Source organism: Camelina sativa, chromosome 17 (assembly GCF_000633955.1).
Source record: "Camelina sativa cultivar DH55 chromosome 17, Cs, whole genome shotgun sequence".
In the NCBI taxonomy this organism is placed as follows: Eukaryota; Viridiplantae; Streptophyta; class Magnoliopsida; order Brassicales; family Brassicaceae; genus Camelina; species Camelina sativa.
In genome coordinates this window covers 1,659,550-1,678,906 of record NC_025701.1, presented here as the reverse complement: position 1 = coordinate 1,678,906, position 19,357 = coordinate 1,659,550, and the positions used below count along the sequence as shown (strand labels likewise).

Below are 19,357 nucleotides of genomic sequence, written 5' to 3'. Positions count from 1 at the left end.
ATTTCTCATTTTTTTTTTTTTGTAAGGTTTCTTCGGATTGGAGAATAGAGATGGTGGGTGATGTGAATCCATCAAGGAACTTGTTTAGACAGAAAGATGCACATCCTTTGTCAGTTTTATGCAGCGGGAAATGGTTACAGACTGTTAGAAGCAGTCCCAAAGTATCATCATGTGAACTCTCTTCTTCTCCAAGTCATTTGTCAAGCAAAGTAGGGGAAAACTATGAGACTGAATCCGAAAAGATTCATAAAAAGGTAATCCCCTTATCAAGCAAAAAGTCATTCTCGTCAAACTATACCGAGGGAAGCCTTCAGTTCACAATGAGAGCCAATGGAACGCCTCATTTTGTTTTCAAATTGGAGAATCAGAAAGATGTTTATGTGGCAAGCTATGTAGAAGACCAAAGTGTTTATATGATCTACCTACAAAGAGGAGAATCATCATCCTCACCACATCTAGTTGGTAGAATTAAAGTATCCACCTTGTCTTCGGACAGAGTCATAGAGAGAGAGTTTGTTTTGTTTAGTAGCAATGATCAGATACCGAGTAACAGGGAAAACAGAGGATTAACTAAAAAAGTTGTCAAGAAAACTAGAGGTACCTCAAGATTGAGCCGAACAAGTTTTATACCTGATTTGTGTTCTTGGGATCAGCCATTCAAAGAAGAACCAAGCTTTGATGTTGAGCAGGTGAATCTTTTGGAAAACAACCTTCCAACAAATACTGAAGCATTAGCTGTTGTTGTGAAACAAGAGACGGTTAGAGAAGAAATTGGAGGTTGGGGATTGAATTTCTTGAAGAAATCGCCGCCGGTGGTTCAATCAAATGATGCTACTGAGACTGAAACTTCAACATCTGTCACAAGTATGGATGTTGTGATTCCTTCAGGGATTCATGGAGGACCTGAAGATGAACCCTTGAGCTTGATACAGAGATGGAAATCTCAAGGAAACTGTGACTGTGGAGGATGGGACTTGGGTTGTTCCTTAACCCATCTTAACGGCCAACCACGAAAAGACCAATTCGAGCTTCTCATAGAGGTACCATTCAATAACTTTTAAACCTCTTAGATTAGCTCTAATTGAGATTAGAGAACCTCAAAAATACAAATCCCTTAACGAAAAGCTAATTTTGTAATCTTAACGTGATTGCCTCAGGGATCGAAGCATGAAACCATTGGATTAAAGATTGTGAATGTTCACGAAGGACTTTACATAGTTCAGTTCGAAGCAAATCTATCTATCTTGCAATCATTTTCAATTGCTTTGGCATTCATACATTGCCAGAACCACCGACCGAAGCATCTATAGTAATAATTAGTTTAGCGTTTTCATATTCACTATACGATGTTAATACCAGAAATGGAGAAACTGAGGAAAAGATGTCTAAATAGCCAAAACATTTCAAAGTCAATACATATTGTCAGGAAATAAAAATATATTGCTACCAAAATTCTCAAATTTGTATTTAGACAGATCATCAAATGCAAGCAACTGACTGATCTAATCTTCAGACAATAGCATTGGCAGCACTAGCGATCCTTGGCCAGAGATCAGCACACTCTTTTCCGATAGGACCAGTGATTGCAGAACCTTTCATTTCTCCCTTGGGGTTGACGATGACTCCAGCATTATCTGTGCAACAGAGGAGCATATCACTAAATCAGTACTTGATTTCATACACCAAATGTGAAACAAATAATGAACATTTTGAGAAATATGTAGAGTCCATATGGAGCAGATGCAAGCGTTCAAGCAATAAAGCATCTGTAACGAAGGACACAAATTTAGTTTCCCAGACTTGTAACCGTATCATCACCCTCTAAACGTGTCGGTGGATACTTGACTTAAGCCTGGTAAATGTCAATTAAATAAGCTACTTAACTGACTACAATCACAGAATCAATCAGTAGAATTCAACACAATTGAGAATGTAGAGTTCAAATGGAGCAGATGCAAGCGTTTGAGCATAAGAGTATCTGTAACGATAGAACACATTAGGTCTACCAGATATTGTTTTGTATTTACACACCCTCTGAATGTATCGATGCATACATGACACAACTCTGGAATATACAAGAATCTAAATATGGCCATAACTACACCAAAGACACAGCAAAACAGAACACAAACAAGCTACTGATAAGCAAGTTAAAAAATTTGGAGTTCAAATGGAGCAGATTCAAGCGTCGAAGCATTAAAGTATCTGTAACGATAGAACACAACTTAACTATACCAATGCTTGTAACTGTATAAACACCCTCTAAAAAGTTTCGGTGAATACATGACTTCTTAAGCCTGATGTGAAGCTACAAATTAAAAAAGATGCAAACTTTAAGCTAGGGTTGAATCAAAGCAAGTAAACTGACCTTCGAAGTACATGAAAACACCATCCTTTCGGCGCCATGGTTTGCGTTGCCTAACGATCACAGCAGGAAGCACCTTTTTACGGAGATCGGGCTTACCCTTTTTGACGGTGGCCATCACCATGTCGCCGACACAAGCGGAAGGCAAACGGTTGAGACGACCTTTGATACCCTTGACGGAAATGATGTAAAGGTTCTTAGCACCGGTGTTGTCGGCACAGTTCACCGTCGCCGCCACTGGAAGACCCAGTGACATCCTGAATTTGTTACCAGAGGTACCTCCACGACCTAATCAAAATAATCCAAATCACAACAACACCCATTAAAGCAATGCAAAATGATGAATCGAAGACGTATCAGATCTAATATAACTGAGATAAGAGGAAAAGCACGAACCTCGCTTCGACATTGTTGACGGCTTGAAGAGATAGCTATGGTTTTAGGGTTTCCGGTGTGATTTATAGTGACGCTTATAGTTTTAGGGTTTCACTCGGCTTAAGAAGGAAGAAGATGAAAATTGTGTTTTAAGCCCAAGTTCTAAATATTTAGGCCCGTGAAAGCCCACGAAGAGTTTTATACGAGAAGCGGCTTTTTGTCCTTTGTTTGAGAGTCCCACATCGGAAAGATGAAAGAGTTGGATAGCTGGGACTTTAATATAAATAGACTACACTCTCTTCACTAACAAATCACGCAGCCATGTGGTGAGCACAAAGCGAACTATTCTTTCGCCTTTTACTAAAGAATACCGTGTGCTCTCCACGCTAAGTGGCATACGCCTATTTTTGGAGGGATCGATCTTCGGGTCGACCCAACAATTCTCAGTTTAATCTTTTTACTCTCTGTTAGCTTTACTTCGAGTAGAGAAGCTTGAAGATTTGGTATACCGAGTAATGGCTGTCGTGATCTTAGTCTCTGAACCTAGGTAGCTAATACTAGTGGAACAAATTGTTTAGCTTAGATCCCCTTCTTGTTAGTTTGGGCGGAGCCATATGTGACCAACTTCGCTAGATGGTGCTGGCGGAGTCATTGGTTTTGCTCTGTTTAATTTTTCCGGGACTAGTGTTGTTATTTATTTTTTTCAAAACCCAATTATGATTTTAGTATTTTTGCCGATTATAAGATTGAATTTGCTGGAGGAGGATGATGAGGTTGTGAGATTTGCATTTTTTCTCAAAGTTAAAAAAAAAGAGCCATTGAACTGATCAATGATTCTGTCCTAACATTAACACATGATTGAATATAGTCGAACATATTTGGAAGTTCGGAACAATTTCATCCCGAGATGATCATATGTCCAATTAAACAAATCTTGGTAACTAAGTGCTGCATAATTGGATATTGAGTATTGTTGACCTATGTCTTATCTTTCTTTTTTTCTGTTTTGTTTGGGACAGATCAAAAACAGGAAGGTGCAGTATGTTCAGTAACAAGTTTTTAAACTAAATATTAACTGATGTTGTAACGCTGGATTCAGTTGTTAACACTGTGAGGCTGGTTATTGTTTTTTTTTTTTCCTTTCTTTAAGGTTGTGTATTACATGGAAGAGAGAATACACACATAAAACTAAAGAAAACAATAGATTTGGCTTTGAAGAAGTTACTAGGAATAGGAGATTTGCTAATTATGGTTAATTTTATGAGTCTTCCTCATTTTACTCACATCCTCTCTTCTTTCCTCAGCACAAATTTTTTTGCTGTCGTTTATGTTTTTCCAAGTTGTCCTCCTCCACCTCCTCAATTCTCTCTGTTTTTCTATCTGCCTGTCTCTCATTTTTTTTCCTTTATCAAAACGAAGAACTCCTTCTCTCTCCTCGTGCATTTGAATTCTTAAACCCGAATCCGTCTGGTCCTTCTTTTTGTCCTTCTTGCCTTCCCCTCCGTGATGGTTCGTCATTCTCGGAGGGAGTCCTTTTCTGAAATGGCCGGCTTAGAGGTTTGTTCCGATACTGATCTCCTCTGGCCATTCGGGAAGCTTGATGGTCTTGATCGAGATGAAATCCGTGAAACAGCATATGAGATCTTTTTCGCGGCATGTCGATCATCACCTGGATTCGGAGGTAGAAATGCTCTCACGTTCTACTCGAAGCACAATGGTGGTGACCATCAAGGAGATGGAGTAGGAGGAGGAGGAGGAGGAGGAGGAGGATCTGGATCGTCTAACGGGTCTGGCTTCGGATCTTTAGGGAGGAAGGAGGTTGTGACAACACCAACAAGCCGAGTGAAACGAGCGTTAGGGTTGAAGATGCTAAAACGATCTCCGTCTAGGCGAATGTCGACAGTAGGTACAGTTGCGGGAGCCGTGTCAGCTCCTTCATCCCCTGGTAAAAATGGAAGCATTGGAGGTGGTTCAGGACACATTAGCCCTGGGGCTGGGTTTCTCACTGTGCCACCTTCTCGACCTCGACGACCGTTAACCTCCGCAGAAATCATGAGGCAACAGATGAGAGTGACGGAACAGAGTGACACTAGGCTTCGGAAAACCCTAATGAGGACGCTTGTTGGCCAAGTAAGTTCCTCTGTTTTCTCCATTATGAATGAAAACTCTGTTTTCTCTATTATGAATGAAAACTCTGTTTCTTGATTTATTAAAGAAACGTTTGTAAATGTTGTCATCCAGACGGGTAGGCGAGCAGAGACAATAATCCTTCCATTAGAGCTGCTCCGTCACGTGAAATCATCGGAGTTTGGTGATATACATGAGTATCAAATTTGGCAAAGACGACAACTCAAAGTCCTTGAAGCTGGCCTTCTCCTTCATCCATCAATCCCTCTTGATAAGGCCAACAACTTTGCAATGCGTCTCCGAGAAATCATCCGCCAGAGCGAGACAAAACCCATTGACACCAGCAAAACCTCAGAGACAATGCCGACACTTTGCAACGTTGTCACCTCTTTATCATGGCGCAATAGCAACCCTAACACCGAGGTTTACCATTGGGCCGATGGATACCCACTCAACGTACATCTCTATGTGGCACTTTTGCAGTCTATTTTTGACATACGTGATGAGACGTTGGTTCTTGATGAGATTGATGAGCTTTTGGAACTGATGAAGAAGACATGGTTAATGTTGGGGATTACACGATCTATGCATAACTTGTGTTTCACTTGGGTTCTGTTCCATCAATACATTGTGACATCTCAGATGGAGCCAGACTTGCTTGGTGCCTCTCACGCCATGTTGGCTGAAGTTGCCAATGACGCCAAGAAGTCTGATCGTGAGGCTCTTTACGTGAAGCTCTTGACTTCGACGTTAGCATCAATGCAAGGATGGACTGAAAAAAGGTATCTCCTTTTGCCTTATAAAAGTGGACTTGATCACACAAAACTTAATCTGATTATGAATGTGTGATTATAGGTTGTTGAGCTATCATGATTATTTCCAACGAGGGAACGTGGGATTGATCGAGAGTCTTCTACCATTAGCATTGTCTTCGTCTAAGATTTTGGGGGAGGACGTGACAATCTCTCAAGGGCATAGTCAAGAGAAAGGTGATGTGAAATTGGTGGATTCTTCAGGGGATCGGGTCGATTACTATATAAGAGCATCTATTAAAAACACATTCTCAAAGGTAACTTTAACTGAAAAAATTACTTGTCTGTTTATTTATTTTAATCTCTCTTTCTTTTGGGTTTCTCATATCATTAAACTGTGTCAGGTTATAGAATACATGAAGACCGAAATCGCGGAAACAGAGGAAGGAGAAGAAGCGGCAACTATGTTGATTCGGCTAGCTAAAGAGACAGAGGATCTTGCATTGCGAGAGCGCGAGTGTTTTAGCCCGATACTTAAGAGATGGTACATGGTTGCAGCTGGAGTCGCCTCTGTTTCACTTCATCAATGTTATGGTTCCATCTTGATGCAATACTTAGCTGGTCGATCAACTATTACTAAAGAGACAGTTGAAGTTCTGCAAACGGCAGGGAAGCTTGAGAAGGTTCTTGTGCAGATGGTGGCTGAAGACTCAGAAGAATGTGAAGACGGAGGCAAAGGGCTTGTTAGAGAGATGGTTCCGTATGAAGTCGAATCAATTATACTAAAACTACTACAACAATGGATTGAAGAGAAGTTAAAAACAGTTCAAGAATGCTTGAGCAGAGCAAAAGAAGCTGAAGTACGTTTGTCAAAGCTTTACTTGCAACTCAAGTATACAAAATGTATCATCTATTTTAACCATTGTTTGTTTTCTTCTTATAGACATGGAACCCAAAATCAAAATCAGAACCTTATGCACAATCTGCTGGAGAGTTGATGAAGCTAGCGAATGATGCGATCGATGAATTCTTTGAGATCCCTATTGGGATTACAGAGGATTTGGTTCATGATCTTGCTGAAGGATTAGAAAAACTCTTTCAAGAATACACCACATTCGTAGCATCTTGCGGTGAGTTCAAGAATAACAAATATGTCTTTTTCATAGAACCAAAACCATTGGTGATTGATTGATTGATTGGTTGGTGGTTTTGTCAGGTTCAAAACAGAGTTACATTCCTACACTTCCTCCACTTACAAGATGTAACCGAGACTCAAAATTCGTGAAGCTATGGAAGAAAGCTACTCCGTGTACTGCCTCAGGAGAAGAACTTAACCACCTCGGTGAAGCCTTACCTGGCAACCACCCACGTCCTTCCACTAGCCGCGGAACACAGCGTCTCTACATACGTCTCAACACTTTACATTTCTTAAGCTCTCAACTTCACTCCCTCAACAAAGCCCTCTCGCTCAACCCGAGGGTCCTCCCCGCGACGCGGAAACGTTGCCGCGAACTAACCAAGTCATCCTCGTATTTCGAATTCACTCAAGCGGGAATCGAATCTGCATCACAACATGTCTCCGAGGTTGCGGCCTACCGATTAATCTTCCTCGACTCATACTCGGTCTTCTACGAAAGCCTCTACACGGGAGATGTCGCTAACGCGAGGATCAAACCCGTGTTGAGGATCTTGAAACAGAACCTAACGTTAATGACCGCGATTCTCGCGGACCGAGCACAAGCATTAGCGATGAGAGAAGTCATGAAGGCTTCGTTCGAAGTGGTTCTAACGGTTCTACTCGCGGGAGGACATTCCCGAGTTTTCTATCGAACGGATCACGATTTGATCGAGGAAGATTTCGAGAGCTTAAAGAAGGTTTATTGCACTTGCGGCGAAGGACTTATCCCTGAAGAAGTGGTGGATCGAGAGGCAGAGACAGTTGAAGGAGTGATTCAACTTATGGGACAACCAACAGAACAGCTTATGGAAGACTTTAGCATCGTGACGTGCGAGTCAAGCGGAATGGGATTGGTTGGGACCGGACAAAAACTCCCCATGCCTCCAACAACTGGACGTTGGAATAGGTCGGATCCAAACACGATTTTGCGAGTTCTTTGCTATAGAAACGATCGTGTCGCTAATCAATTTTTGAAAAAATCGTTCCAATTGGGTAAACGAAGATGACACTAGTTATTACAAAATATATTCAAAAAAATGTCATCTTCCTCTATCCTGTGACTGTTGTATTTGTATATGTGTTTCGAGATTTAAGAGTTACAAAACAAAGTTGCTTGTTCGTTAGTAAATGTTTTTTTTTTGTGGTTTAGACATATAACCCGGTTTAGAGATAACCGAGTTAAAACAGTGTGATAATCCGAACGACGTCGTACTGCTCGTTATATCCTCTCGTCCTCTTCCTTACCTGTTGTTGGCTGTAGCGTTATCCTTGTTTCAGTAAGTACAAAGCATAAGTAACAACAATGGCGACAATGGCGACGCAAGGGCCTTGGCTGAAGATTGCTTCCGTTTCGCAGCCGAAATCAGTGGCGAAATCAACGGAATTAGGGTTTCTCACTTCTCAACTCAGCGGCGTAAGAATTTCACATGGTTACAGTGACGTCATCAATCGTATAGCTTTACCTTCAGTTCCCTCCCTTCTTCAACCTGTCGTCGCTCGTACGCTTCTCTCCATTCTTATTCCTGACTTATTTTTATTAGGGTTCTGCAATTTGTGTTGTAAAGTTTGAATTTTTTTGGGGTTTCCGTTGTCTAAAAATCGAGTCTTGAATTGCGCAGCATTAGGAGTTTTATGAAAGATTTCAATTTTAAAACTGTTTTGGTATAATTGTCTCAGGAAGAATCTGCCCTTTTACTGGGAAGAAAGCAAACAGAGCAAACAAAGTGTCTTTCTCAAACCACAAGACGAAGAAGTTGCAATTCGTCAACTTGCAATACAAAAAGGTTTGGTGGGAAGCTGGCAAACGTTTTGTCAAACTTCGTTTATCAACAAAGGCCTTGAAGACCATTGAGAAAAACGGGCTCGATGCTGTTGCCAAGAAAGCTGGTATAGATCTTCGCAAGAAGTAGAAAATTGTAGATTCATCTGATGAGATGAGGTATGTTTATGTAGTTGAGCTTTGTCTCAATCTTGGCATTGTCCGGTTGTTCAATCCCTAATGTCTAGTCCATCTCTACCATTGCCAAACTATTTAGATGATTTAAAGCAGTGATTTGAATCTTTTTTAGTAGAATCATTGAAATGGTAAAATGTTTCAAATCCAACTTTTGTAGCTCTTGTCACCAGATTGTTCTTGATCATTAAACCAGGGTTTCATCACTTCGCAAGTGGGTTAACCATTTTGTTTACGAAACAAATAAGTTTTTCTCTGTAAAACAGTTAAGAAAGACTGATGAGACACAAATGACACGGAACATAGGTGACCAAAACCATCCTGTGTGTGTTTTAGTCTTTGTCGCTGATACTATCATTACATTTATCGACTGATTGAACAATAGGAATATCGGTTTTCCCTTTTGTCTTCTTCATCGATAGCTCTCCTCCACCTCCTGATCCTTTCGGCTTCCTATGACGTGTTGTAGACTTTCTAGTAGTAGAAGAACCGTCTGAAAGAGGGTAAGAACCTTCCATGTCAGTGGCAACCGAGACAACACGCCTCCTCCTAACTGATGGATCATGCGATGAATCTATCGACCCGTGCCTACTCCTGTGGTGACGTCTTGAGTTTTTAGGTTGCATATCTGATGCTGATGCACTGCTGTTTCGCCTAGGTGGTGAACCGTTTTGTGAGACCGTCTCGGATTTACGCCTTGTCTTCTTATGCTTCGGTTTCTCAGGAGGAGGCAACAACTCTTGTAATCCAACTCCTTCTCCTATTTGATTGTTGTTATTGGCATCTCCTCGAGAAACTACTTGAGCATTCTCATTTTCTTGAGGTTTGAAGTCACCCATCTACAGTTTTTTTTTTTTAACACCAATGATGAGTATACTTTTACATACACGGTCGGCAAAATAAGTAGAATTGTACAAACCATACCCAGCTTGGCGTAGTATTGGTTGCGGGACCGTCAGATCCGATGTGGGCGACATGCTTCACATCTGTAGGAAACCCGATCTGCATATCCTTGTCTTTGTCTTCGTCTGCAATTAGAATCTATCTTTATATATATATATATATATATATATATATATACAGAGTTGTGACTTGTATTACAAGAAAAGGTTATAATGTAGTTGTGAATCATTTTATGAGACTAACCGAAAATTTGAGTAATGTAGCGAAGGCCTTTAAGAAGGCCTTTCACGGTCGCCATCTCCGGAGGAATGGTTTCCGGTTAGAACTTCAGATGCTGTAACTCTGTGAATGTGCCAAACCCTAACAAAGAACAAAATTTAACAGATTAGCAGAGATGTCTGTAAAAAACATTTAAAATTTTTTCCAACCAGACAGACAAAAACATCGAACGAGATCAGAGAGAGTTCAAACCTCGATGGTATTGATTTTCATGTTCGAAATAATTGTGAAAGGAACTGGAAAGAAAGAGAGAGAGAATGTGAAAGAGAGAAAGAATAGGTTTCAGAGAAATTCTTGGTTGAGAGAAGAAGAAGAAGAGGAGCACTATATTTTATTTAACAAAAAAAAAAAAAAAACCTTGTCAAGGCTATTATTTTTACTGTTTATATATATTTTAAGAACTAATTTTTCGTTGGTGGTAACAAAAAAAACAAAGAACTAGTCGAGGAGAGGATTTTACGGGCCGAGAGGAAGGAGACAAGACCACTCACTCACACAAAAGTTATTTGAATAATCGCATTTGACAAAACTTGTTAATAATAACAACATTGCATTTGTCAAGAAAACTATGTTGCATTCACCATTTTGAAACAGAAACTCATGGAAATACGAAAATAATCTAGGAAAATATAACTTTTAAAATTATTTGTTTGGAAACACGATACAAACACGACGAATACTTTTTTAATTTGGAAATTAATAATTAAATAATTTTAATCAACTATTTAATATTTATGTTTTGAATATTTGTTGTTTCGATATTTGTTTACATAAGTTTCCAAAATGTTTTCATTTCTTATTTTTTTTTTAAAAAATCGTTTTTCTTTTCCAAAATATTTTGCTTCCGCATATTCATTCCCATTTCCATACAACCTAGATTAAAACTATACGCTGAAAAGATAGTCGGTAGATTGCATAAAATTAAACTCACACTTGCTAAGATATCTTTATCAATCCAATCTGGAGCCTCTCCTTGACCCTCTTCTATTTTAAGTTGTCTACTTTGGTTGTTCCATATGTAATTATCTTACAATATTTCTCCAAATTGAAATTAATCTTCCAAATATATTGTCTCATTTTTATGTTAATTGTCTATATATAATACTCCAAAAGTTAATATATATTTTCATAAAGAAAACCATTTTCACCTATCTAATGTCCAATCATTAAATTATTAATATCACTATTATTACTTTGACATATGTGGCACTATATAATTGGCTGAATTATTCAGAAATTCCATTGAAATGTTTATAACTGATATATATTTTTACTAATTAAAACATTAGTAATTTTTTTTATTTTTTCTGATAGATGTACTGACAAATCTTTTTGAGATATTATAAAGTTGACTTAATTAATATATTGTTTTAAAAAAAAAACTGAAAACTTGAATGATATAATAGTCTAAAGGAAGTTATTTCATCTGTACTTTATTTAAAATTTATGAAGTTTAGATATGATGATATTTAATAGACTCATTAAAATTATAATGACGTGGTATATTACACTGGTACTTAATTATTCTTTTCCAAAAGTAATATATGAAAGCAATTGTAGTACTAATATCCATGTAATTATAAGAAGATAATATATGGCGTCATTTAATTATTCAAATTAATTGTTATTAATTCATCTTTACTTTCTTTCAATTTAAATGTTAGCTTTCATATATTAATAATTTATAAAAAAAAATTACTAATTCGGACTGTTAACTCTTCAATGTATTATATCAATAATATTATAGACCCAAAAAATAAGATTTTATATACGAATGTAAATGAATGTCCACATCAAAGCAGCGTCCAAATCTGTTAAATCAAATCACACTGTCTTCTCTCTTCTGGAATGGCCAAGGAGTATAAATTTATATACGATAAAAACATGTTACGTTCCTAATTAATTAGTTATAACTTATAACATTGTGATAATTACTCTTGCAAACTAACTTTTGAAAGTGGCAAAGAAAGCCCCAAAAAGTGGCATATAATCTTAAGCTGACACACATAAATAGTTCATATGTGTATACAAACTATTTCTTCACAAGACACATAAGGCACACAAAACTTGTTGTTTCTCCGTTTGAGTTGTTCTTTAATCTAATAGTGCATATATATACATGTACGCACTTACTCAATTTAGTCATGAGTCTCATAATAATTATCATGGTCAAAAGATATAACAAGAAGAAGATATGGTGCAAAATGAAAAACGCAATAATATCCGGAAAAAAAAACACAAAATACACTAATCAGTTTAAAGAACTGTTAAAACAATAACAACAAAGACATAACACTTATCATAAAGTCCTAATTTTCTCCAATCGAGAATCATATTTTTCTTGTTTATTAATTTAACCGGACAAGTCTACTACCAAATTAAGAGTCATCATAGCCTTAATGACAAGTCGATGTAACTCGAGTTGACTCCACCGTTCTCCGTCACAGTTTCCTCCGGTCTCCGTCGCTCCAGCTGGCAAATAAGCGGCAGCGTACGGATGCATTCCAATGACGTCTCCTCCGGAAAAAGATCCATCAGCTTCGGCGCCGTCTTCGATATCTTAGGCTTCGGCAGCAAAAACTTATATTTCCGCTCCGGAGTCATAGCCGGTGCCGGCGGAAACCCTTTATGAAAGTTCCCTTGATCATCTAAATAACCCCTACGGTAGTAATCCAAATGAGTCCTCGCCTGAAAAGTAGGAGGATTAGGGTTCCGGTTCCGGTTCATGAGCTGGTTCGGGAAGTGGTGGAAGGTGCTGGCGGGTGAAGCGGCGGCTGGGGAAGCGAAGGTGGGAAAATGGCGACTGGAGTGAAAAGCTTCGATGTGTGCCATTAGGTGTTGTGGTGCTATGAAGACTCGCTTACAAACTCCACATTCTTGGGGCTTTGAATATGGCATGATCATTAGGTTTTATCCTTTTGTATTAATGAGAAGATGCAAGAGAAAACAAATGAGAGATGAAGAACCTAAGACACATCTATTTCAATTATTTATACACACAAGTTTTATGAGTGAAAAGGAGAAGAGCTGATGCCAACTAAGACTACTATATGAGGAAATATATTTTTCCATATGTGTTATTCTTGTCTTACTTTGATGATGATGATAACGATGGATTTATTATCTATAATATCATGCATGCATTTCCTTTACTATGTTCTAATATCATGCATGAATTTAGTTCAGGATTTTTTTCTGTAAATGTTTTCTATAAAGAAAATGAAGATATATAGATAGGTATATCTAGACATATAAAGTAGTCAAACATTGTAAGGAAAAATTAAAAGGTAAATGGAAATTAAAATTTAAGAATATTTGATTATTTTCATTTTGGGAAGGATACTAATTAATGGGAAGTTGATTATTTTGTTGGAAATTAATCAACCACTTTTAGGAAAATCATTTTTTTTTATTCAAATACACATTATGCAGTTCTTTGCTCCACTGTAAGTCTGTATATACAGCTTTCTATTGGGAAAATCCTAATTAGTTTTAATTATCTATTCTGGTAAGTATTAACTAATTTAAATGAATTATGTGCTTATAGTCTTCCTTTAACGTGAATTATTTCATTTTATGATGTTTTATATCCCAAATTTGTGTTATCTATGTGGCTTTGAATTGATTTATGGGATTTATTTGCTTATGCGGAGAGTATCAGTCATGGTCAAATACAAAAGTGACGGTCCGCACAATTATTTCATATTTTCAGAACCGTCGTTGTTTATGAGAAATTGCTAAATTAGTAATTTCTGCGATCTAATTTTTTTTATAATCTAATTAGTATGTTCTAATTATTTTGTAATATATTATCTCCAACGATGTAACTAATTAAAAATAAATAAAAAAGCTACATTTTTCATTTTTAAAGTATCTCTAAATAGTATTTTAGATTTTTAGAATTTCACTAACACTATAAACTTTTAAAATAGTTTGACTAACACTTTAAATCTTAAAACTAAAAGATGATGAACCAGTAATATTCGTTAACATGAAATAGTTAAGTTATGTTGGTTTGATTTAAATACTAATTTAATTTATTTTACTATTATTACGATTAATTTTTTTTTAAAACAATAAAAACTACATCTTCTTCATTTATCCACCGTTGACCATAAACTCTCGTCCAACCCTACCCCCATCATGGTTACACAGTACTTACGTTAATGATAAACCTCTGACGAGATATTAAATCACAAGAGAAGAAGAATCAAAGTAAAAAATGAAGAATGAGAGGTAATGTTAAAACATTTGACAGATGTAAAATTGAAGACGATAACATATTTATAAGATTTATTGGTTTCCAGTGATAAGTCAATCGGTTCGAATCATAATACAGTAGAGATGCATCTATCAAAAAGATTAATAATGTAAAGATTAACGTCGTAAAATTTTCGTCTACGATGAGGATATCTCTTTTTTTTTATAAAAACTAAAAGTTATAAAAATATAAATTAAACCAACATCATTTAACTATTTTGCATCGACGGATATTACCATTCTATCATTTTCTATGGCGGTTCAAACAGAAAATGTTAGTTTTAAGACTTAAAGTGTTAGTGAAATCATTTTAATTAGTGAAATCATTTTAAAAATTTAACGTATTAGTAAATTATTTTAAAGGTTTATAATGTTAGTAAAATACTCTCGAGGTTCAAAGTGCTACTCAGTCACACTTCAAAAATTTAAAATGTAATTTTCTCAATATATAAAATAACAAATACTTTGTAACAAAACTTCACCAATATACTTAATAATCAATTGTGGCACGTTTTGTATTTTATAATGGTTAGTTATACATTAGATTTTATTCCATAGACAAGATTTATTTCTATGATTATTGGTCCAATTAACATGTAATTACATTATTTTAATTGAATTCTTAATTTCATTTTTCATTACTGTTAAATTTAAACTGAATAATATGAAATAAAAGTAAAGTTATATTTCCTGTTTTGCCACTCCATAATTATTTAGAGAAATTAATTTCATTAATAATTTCTTGTTACAAGAATGATATATGACTTGGTTTCAGACTCTTTAAGGCTGAGACACATTTAAACGCACCATACATTGGTATAGAGAATAATATAAATTTAACAAATACAATATGAACAACACTGATTTTATGAAGTAAAGCCATGTATAAATTTTATATCACATATCTGTAAGCAAATCATGTATGTTTTTCTTTCTTAACAGTAATTTCTCAAACAAAGATGGATAAAGATATGAACCAACTGTGAATCTGGCGGGCGGCAAATTTCAGCCAGTCACTTCCTCTTGCTGTTCCCAATACTGAGGAGCTCGAGGCTCTGGAGCGTAATGTCACGAGCAGTTCTTGCTGGAGCAGCCTTCATGGCTAATGATGAGGACGAAGAAGCGAACTGGGTCCTCTGAGTTGTAGAGGACCGACCATTGTTTGGGACGAGTCTACTCAATCGATTCTCTGTGAAATCAGCCGAGGAAGTGGCTCGAACACTTGACCCAGCAACTGCTTTTCTTGTTAAACTCTGGTTCCTAGATAAAGTGATTGGCCTCTCCTGGTTTTGCTGATTCAACCAAACAAATAAAGGTACTTTGTGTTAAATTCCCAAACATAATTAGGGTAGTTTCAGTCTTGGATCTTGAGGTTTACGAAAGAAGGAAATAGAAATGTTTCTCTTTTCTTTTGATGTACTAACCGTATCCTTGGATGCAAGAACATTCTCCGAGGTTCTTGGTCTACCAGATCGATCAGCTTGAACGCCAGTTCCTGAACTATTTCTTCTAGTGTACGCCTCGAAAACACCTGAGAACCTCTCGCGACTGTCCTGCCCAACTGTATATAGTTAAGAGGAAAGGTTTGTTAATATCCGAGTTCCTTCAACAAGCGTTAGAGTTAGTGTACCAGTTCCTGAACTTAATCATTAATTTAAAGCATGGCATAATAATACATCTTTAACCAGAGGGAAGACAGGTTAATTTAGCACAAAACCAAATCGAGTTACTCTACCAGTGATTGTAAAGCTAAGAAATATAAAGCAGAAGCAGGTTTTAAAAGCTGATACTTACTTGAAGGCTTCTCCGCTTTGTCGGTAGATGGTACTGGAATATTCATAGCAGGTCTTAAGCTTGGCTATTGGAACAGAGGAAAAGCGTGAGACGGTTGATACTCTATTTAAAAATGATAACAATTCTCCACATTATAGCTTCAGAACAGACTTACTCTTGGTTTGGAATTGGAGCTGGAACTGGAGCCAAACTGTGGATACCTCAATATTGTCCAATCGAATACATAGTCAAACTGATAACCTGCAGAAATAAGAATCAAAAGCAATTTCTTGAGTGTTTTTTGTTAAATGTTACATAAAAATATGCACAGCAGCAGATACGTATTTTCGACAATTTCCTGACCTTCTCGGATAAACAGATCTCTGAAAAGCCTCTTTAGGTATGAATAATCTGGTTTGTCTTCAAACCGTAATGAACGCACATAGAGAAAATACGATGTGAACTCAGGTGGATAGCCTTTACAAAGGACCTGTCAAAGGAAATTTTAAGGTTGTAATTATAAACGCCGAATATCTCAAAAGGTTAAGATTATCTCAAGTACTTCAATAGTACAACAACAACTTCAGAACTTAAAGTCAATAAACCATAGAAGTTTCTAAGTACTGGACGCAAAACAATACCTCTACTGGTGTAAGCCTCTTCTTTTCACTGATCTTGTCATACTTCTGCTTTTTGGTGGCTGCACGAAGGCCTTGCCAAGGAAGGCTGAAACAGAAATTAAGGATCAGGAACAAGTTTCATAATAGGAAGACAAGAAAAGAAAGAAAACAAAATACAGATTTATCACTTTACCTTCCTCGAAGAAAATACATAAGCATATAGCCAAGAGATTCAAGATCATCCCTTCTGCTTTGCTCTGTGTAAGAGTAATATTATTAAAATACTAATTAAGAAACTGAGGAGTGTCAAGTCCTCTCAACTACATACAAACTGATGGAGAAAGCAAAGAGAATAGTAAGAAGCAGGAAAATAACTCACCAATTCCAAGATGGGTATTGACACTTGCATATCGAGCAGTCCCTGTAAGATTCTTGTTTTCCCTAAGAAGTAAAACTCTCGATTATCAAAGTGACATTCACTTAAGAAAACAGGTGTACTTTGGCAGTTGCAAGTTCATATGGGTAGAAGTCTGTGAGTTGAAACACGAGCTGACAAGGTTTGTACCTGTATGGAATATGCTTGTGTGTTTGAAGATCTCTATACTTTTTGGCAAGCCCATAGTCAATGATGTACACCTGCAAAGGAAGTAACAAAGATAATATAAACCAAATGTACCCTTGCTGAAGCTCTCAGACAGTAGAGTAGTCTTATTATAAAACTCACCTGGTTTGCTTTGCGTCCAAGACCCATCAAAAAGTTGTCTGGTTTAATATCACGATGAAGAAACCCTCGTACATGCATATACTCGACTCTATTTATCTGGCGAAATCAAATTCGAAACCAAAGCGAGTTAAGTACATGTAATCAAACAGTGTGGGAGAAGGCAGGAGGAATATATATACCATCTGGTCAGCGAGCATGAGAACAGTCTTAAGAGTGAAGGATCGACTGCAATAGTTGAAAAATTCCTCCATACTAGGACCAAGAAGGTCGATCACCATACAGTTGAATTCACCCTCAACCCCAAACCATTTGATGTGAGGAATACCAGCTTCAATAACCAAAAAAAAGAAAAGACATATACATTATTAGTAAACAGAAAGAAGATTGTAAGAATTGAACTCAAGAGTGAAGATAAAACACAAAACATACTTCCTCCTTGGAGAAGCATATAAAGCTTTGACTCGTAATGAAGCTGAGGATGCCTAGCTCGGAGAGGTTCCTGCGTGAAGAAGCATATATTAAAATCAAGTTTAAACACTAAGACAAACAAGGGCAGATAAGTAAATCATAATGCAAAGACCAACAACAGGAACAAAGCACATAAACACTGCATTATATATATATATAACACAAGAAATCAAAACAGCATCATAAATAGGACTTACGAGCTTAACAGCCACTTCTTCTCCGGTTTGTACATTCACTCCTGAAAGAAAGCAAATTCAGAAAAAAGAGTTGGAAAAAGTGGAGACATAAACAAAGAAGAATATTAAAAGAAAAGAAACAAGACAAATAGAACAAACCTAAGAAAATTTCACCAAAGGAACCACTTCCAAGCTTTCGTCCGAGCTTGAACTTACCACCAACCACACGATCCATTATCTCCTTTTATGAATAAAAAAAGTCAGTAGACTTTTTTTTGGTTCTCCTAAGAATGAAATTGACACCAATTCAACTAAGTAGTATAGACCAAGCTTGATCTCTGAAATATACTTTTCACCCAGATCACAAATCGCGTCGCCTAAAAATCCGATCGAGTGGATCCCAAAAGACCTTCCTTTCTTCTAGTTATAAGAACGATCACAAAAGCAAAACAAGAAAAAAAAAAATTAAAAAACCCCCCAAGAATTTCTTCTAAAAGAAACAAACTCACAAAAAAAAAAAAGCTTTTTTGATGCTTGGATGAATAACCCAAATCGATTTTTAACCTAAAAATCTTATGCTACAACCAAACTGAGATTAGTACACATCTACTACAACCAACCATCATCATCATCGAGCAAAAAAAAAAAAGCTTCAGACTTGAGATCAGAGCAGCAAAATCAAAGAATAATCTTTCTTCAATAACTTAGAAAAAGGGGCAAAAAGAAGAAAAAACGCGGCGAGAAAAAAGATATCGTTTTTTGACGACAAGTGATGGAGAAATCTGATATGGATAGACCTCTGCCTGTGAGTGATTTTACTTTTTATTTCTTAGGAAAATTTCACAAAAAAAAAAAAGTTGAGAAGGAGAAGAAGTATAGAAGAAGAGGGTTTTTTTATATTTAATTTTAATATAATAATGTTAGCCTTATCTTGAATGAATTAGACAAGAAAGGTCAACAACTACCCTTTGCTTAAGTTGCGTACTTATTTTTGTATAATTAACTCTTTGTGACCAAAAAAAAAAAAAAAAATTGTATAATTAACTCTTTAGCTCCACATGCTTAATTTACATAAAGCTTACACTTTTTTTTAAAAAAAGTAAAAAAATATTTTGGCACTATTAGTAAAAAACATCTCAGTCACCACCATATAATAACAACAACAAATCAACATACTACTTAGGTGGTCCATCATTTAATTATATTAATATTCTTGTGTAAATTACATTATTTATTAAGTTTGGAATTGGATGCCCTTTTTATTTCTCCTACCATCACACATCTATCTATATTTATTTATACAGTAGATTATATACATAGACTGATTGAGAATAATTTTGTTTTCTTCCCTTACTTTTGTGTCGGCATTATTAAACTCTAATCTATGCAATTTCCTCTGCCATG

At 36.5% G+C, this 19,357-nt stretch overlaps 7 protein-coding genes across 7 annotated transcripts in view; 3 read left to right on the top strand and 4 right to left on the bottom strand.

The window, feature by feature from the left end:
* LOC104754585 overlaps positions 1-1,484 on the top strand; it is a 1,911-nt gene extending 427 nt beyond the window's left edge. The window contains exons 2-3 of the mRNA XM_010476805.2: positions 27-1,040; positions 1,158-1,484. Coding sequence (XP_010475107.1) covers positions 51-1,040; positions 1,158-1,310 — 1,143 coding nt within the window. The 5' untranslated portion in view covers positions 27-50 and the 3' untranslated portion in view covers positions 1,311-1,484. The remainder of the gene's footprint in view (positions 1-26; positions 1,041-1,157) is intronic.
* On the bottom strand, positions 1,372-2,865 carry LOC104754586 (60S ribosomal protein L23). The gene is made up of 3 exons (XM_010476806.2): positions 2,762-2,865; positions 2,369-2,653; positions 1,372-1,634 (listed from the first exon to the last, which is right to left on the bottom strand). The coding sequence occupies exons 1-3, from the start codon at positions 2,772-2,774 to the stop codon at positions 1,510-1,512; spliced, it is 423 nt and encodes a 140-aa protein (XP_010475108.1). The 5' UTR covers positions 2,775-2,865; the 3' UTR covers positions 1,372-1,509.
* Positions 3,063-7,905, top strand: LOC104754584. Its single transcript, XM_010476804.1, has 7 exons — positions 3,063-3,677; positions 3,760-4,870; positions 4,982-5,649; positions 5,723-5,936; positions 6,024-6,479; positions 6,563-6,749; positions 6,836-7,905. Exons 2-7 carry the CDS (start codon positions 4,247-4,249, stop codon positions 7,801-7,803), a joined length of 3,117 nt encoding a protein of 1,038 aa, XP_010475106.1. The 5' UTR covers positions 3,063-3,677; positions 3,760-4,246; the 3' UTR covers positions 7,804-7,905.
* On the top strand, positions 8,021-8,909 carry LOC104754582 (50S ribosomal protein L28, chloroplastic-like). Its single transcript, XM_010476801.2, has 2 exons — positions 8,021-8,295; positions 8,474-8,909. The coding sequence occupies exons 1-2, from the start codon at positions 8,100-8,102 to the stop codon at positions 8,704-8,706; spliced, it is 429 nt and encodes a 142-aa protein (XP_010475103.1). The 5' UTR covers positions 8,021-8,099; the 3' UTR covers positions 8,707-8,909.
* On the bottom strand, positions 9,036-10,245 carry LOC104754583 (CRIB domain-containing protein RIC3-like). Its single transcript, XM_010476802.2, has 4 exons — positions 10,125-10,245; positions 9,897-10,013; positions 9,675-9,778; positions 9,036-9,589 (listed from the first exon to the last, which is right to left on the bottom strand). Exons 2-4 carry the CDS (start codon positions 9,949-9,951, stop codon positions 9,083-9,085), a joined length of 666 nt encoding a protein of 221 aa, XP_010475104.1. The 5' UTR covers positions 9,952-10,013; positions 10,125-10,245; the 3' UTR covers positions 9,036-9,082.
* LOC104754581 lies at positions 12,222-12,836 on the bottom strand. Its single transcript, XM_010476800.2, has one exon. The coding sequence runs from the start codon at positions 12,834-12,836 to the stop codon at positions 12,321-12,323; it is 516 nt and encodes a 171-aa protein (XP_010475102.2). The 3' UTR covers positions 12,222-12,320.
* LOC104754580 (casein kinase 1-like protein 13) lies at positions 14,983-18,821 on the bottom strand. The gene is made up of 14 exons (XM_010476799.2): positions 18,113-18,821; positions 17,975-18,015; positions 17,739-17,808; positions 17,489-17,637; positions 17,310-17,405; positions 17,151-17,221; positions 16,965-17,026; positions 16,779-16,842; positions 16,607-16,691; positions 16,329-16,455; positions 16,141-16,226; positions 15,987-16,050; positions 15,617-15,753; positions 14,983-15,484 (listed from the first exon to the last, which is right to left on the bottom strand). Exons 1-14 carry the CDS (start codon positions 18,186-18,188, stop codon positions 15,206-15,208), a joined length of 1,407 nt encoding a protein of 468 aa, XP_010475101.1. The 5' UTR covers positions 18,189-18,821; the 3' UTR covers positions 14,983-15,205.

Excerpts from the sequence above, each read along its gene's own strand:
- LOC104754586 (XM_010476806.2), bottom strand. Across the intron at positions 1,635-2,368 it reads TGTTTTCATGTACTTCGAAG|ATAATGCTGGAGTCATCGTC; the intron begins GTCAGTTTACTT and ends TCTGTTGCACAG.
- LOC104754584 (XM_010476804.1), top strand. The coding sequence starts at position 4,247 with ATGGTTCGTCATTCTCGGAGGGAGTCCTTTTCTGAAATGGCCGGCTTA. Across the intron at positions 4,871-4,981 it reads TGAGGACGCTTGTTGGCCAA|ACGGGTAGGCGAGCAGAGAC; the intron begins GTAAGTTCCTCT and ends GTTGTCATCCAG. Across the intron at positions 6,750-6,835 it reads CACATTCGTAGCATCTTGCG|GTTCAAAACAGAGTTACATT; the intron begins GTGAGTTCAAGA and ends TGGTTTTGTCAG.
- LOC104754582 (XM_010476801.2), top strand. The coding sequence starts at position 8,100 with ATGGCGACAATGGCGACGCAAGGGCCTTGGCTGAAGATTGCTTCCGTT. Across the intron at positions 8,296-8,473 it reads TCTTCAACCTGTCGTCGCTC|GAAGAATCTGCCCTTTTACT; the intron begins GTACGCTTCTCT and ends TAATTGTCTCAG.
- LOC104754583 (XM_010476802.2), bottom strand. The coding sequence starts at position 9,951 with ATGGCGACCGTGAAAGGCCTTCTTAAAGGCCTTCGCTACATTACTCAA. Across the intron at positions 9,779-9,896 it reads CTACATTACTCAAATTTTCG|ACGAAGACAAAGACAAGGAT; the intron begins GTTAGTCTCATA and ends TTCTAATTGCAG. Across the intron at positions 9,590-9,674 it reads CCAATACTACGCCAAGCTGG|ATGGGTGACTTCAAACCTCA; the intron begins GTATGGTTTGTA and ends AAAAAACTGTAG.
- LOC104754581 (XM_010476800.2), bottom strand. The coding sequence starts at position 12,836 with ATGATCATGCCATATTCAAAGCCCCAAGAATGTGGAGTTTGTAAGCGA.
- LOC104754580 (XM_010476799.2), bottom strand. The coding sequence starts at position 18,188 with ATGGATCGTGTGGTTGGTGGTAAGTTCAAGCTCGGACGAAAGCTTGGA. Across the intron at positions 16,843-16,964 it reads CAATACCCATCTTGGAATTG|AGCAAAGCAGAAGGGATGAT; the intron begins GTGAGTTATTTT and ends ACTCTTACACAG. Across the intron at positions 16,456-16,606 it reads AGAGGCTTACACCAGTAGAG|GTCCTTTGTAAAGGCTATCC; the intron begins GTATTGTTTTGC and ends TTCCTTTGACAG.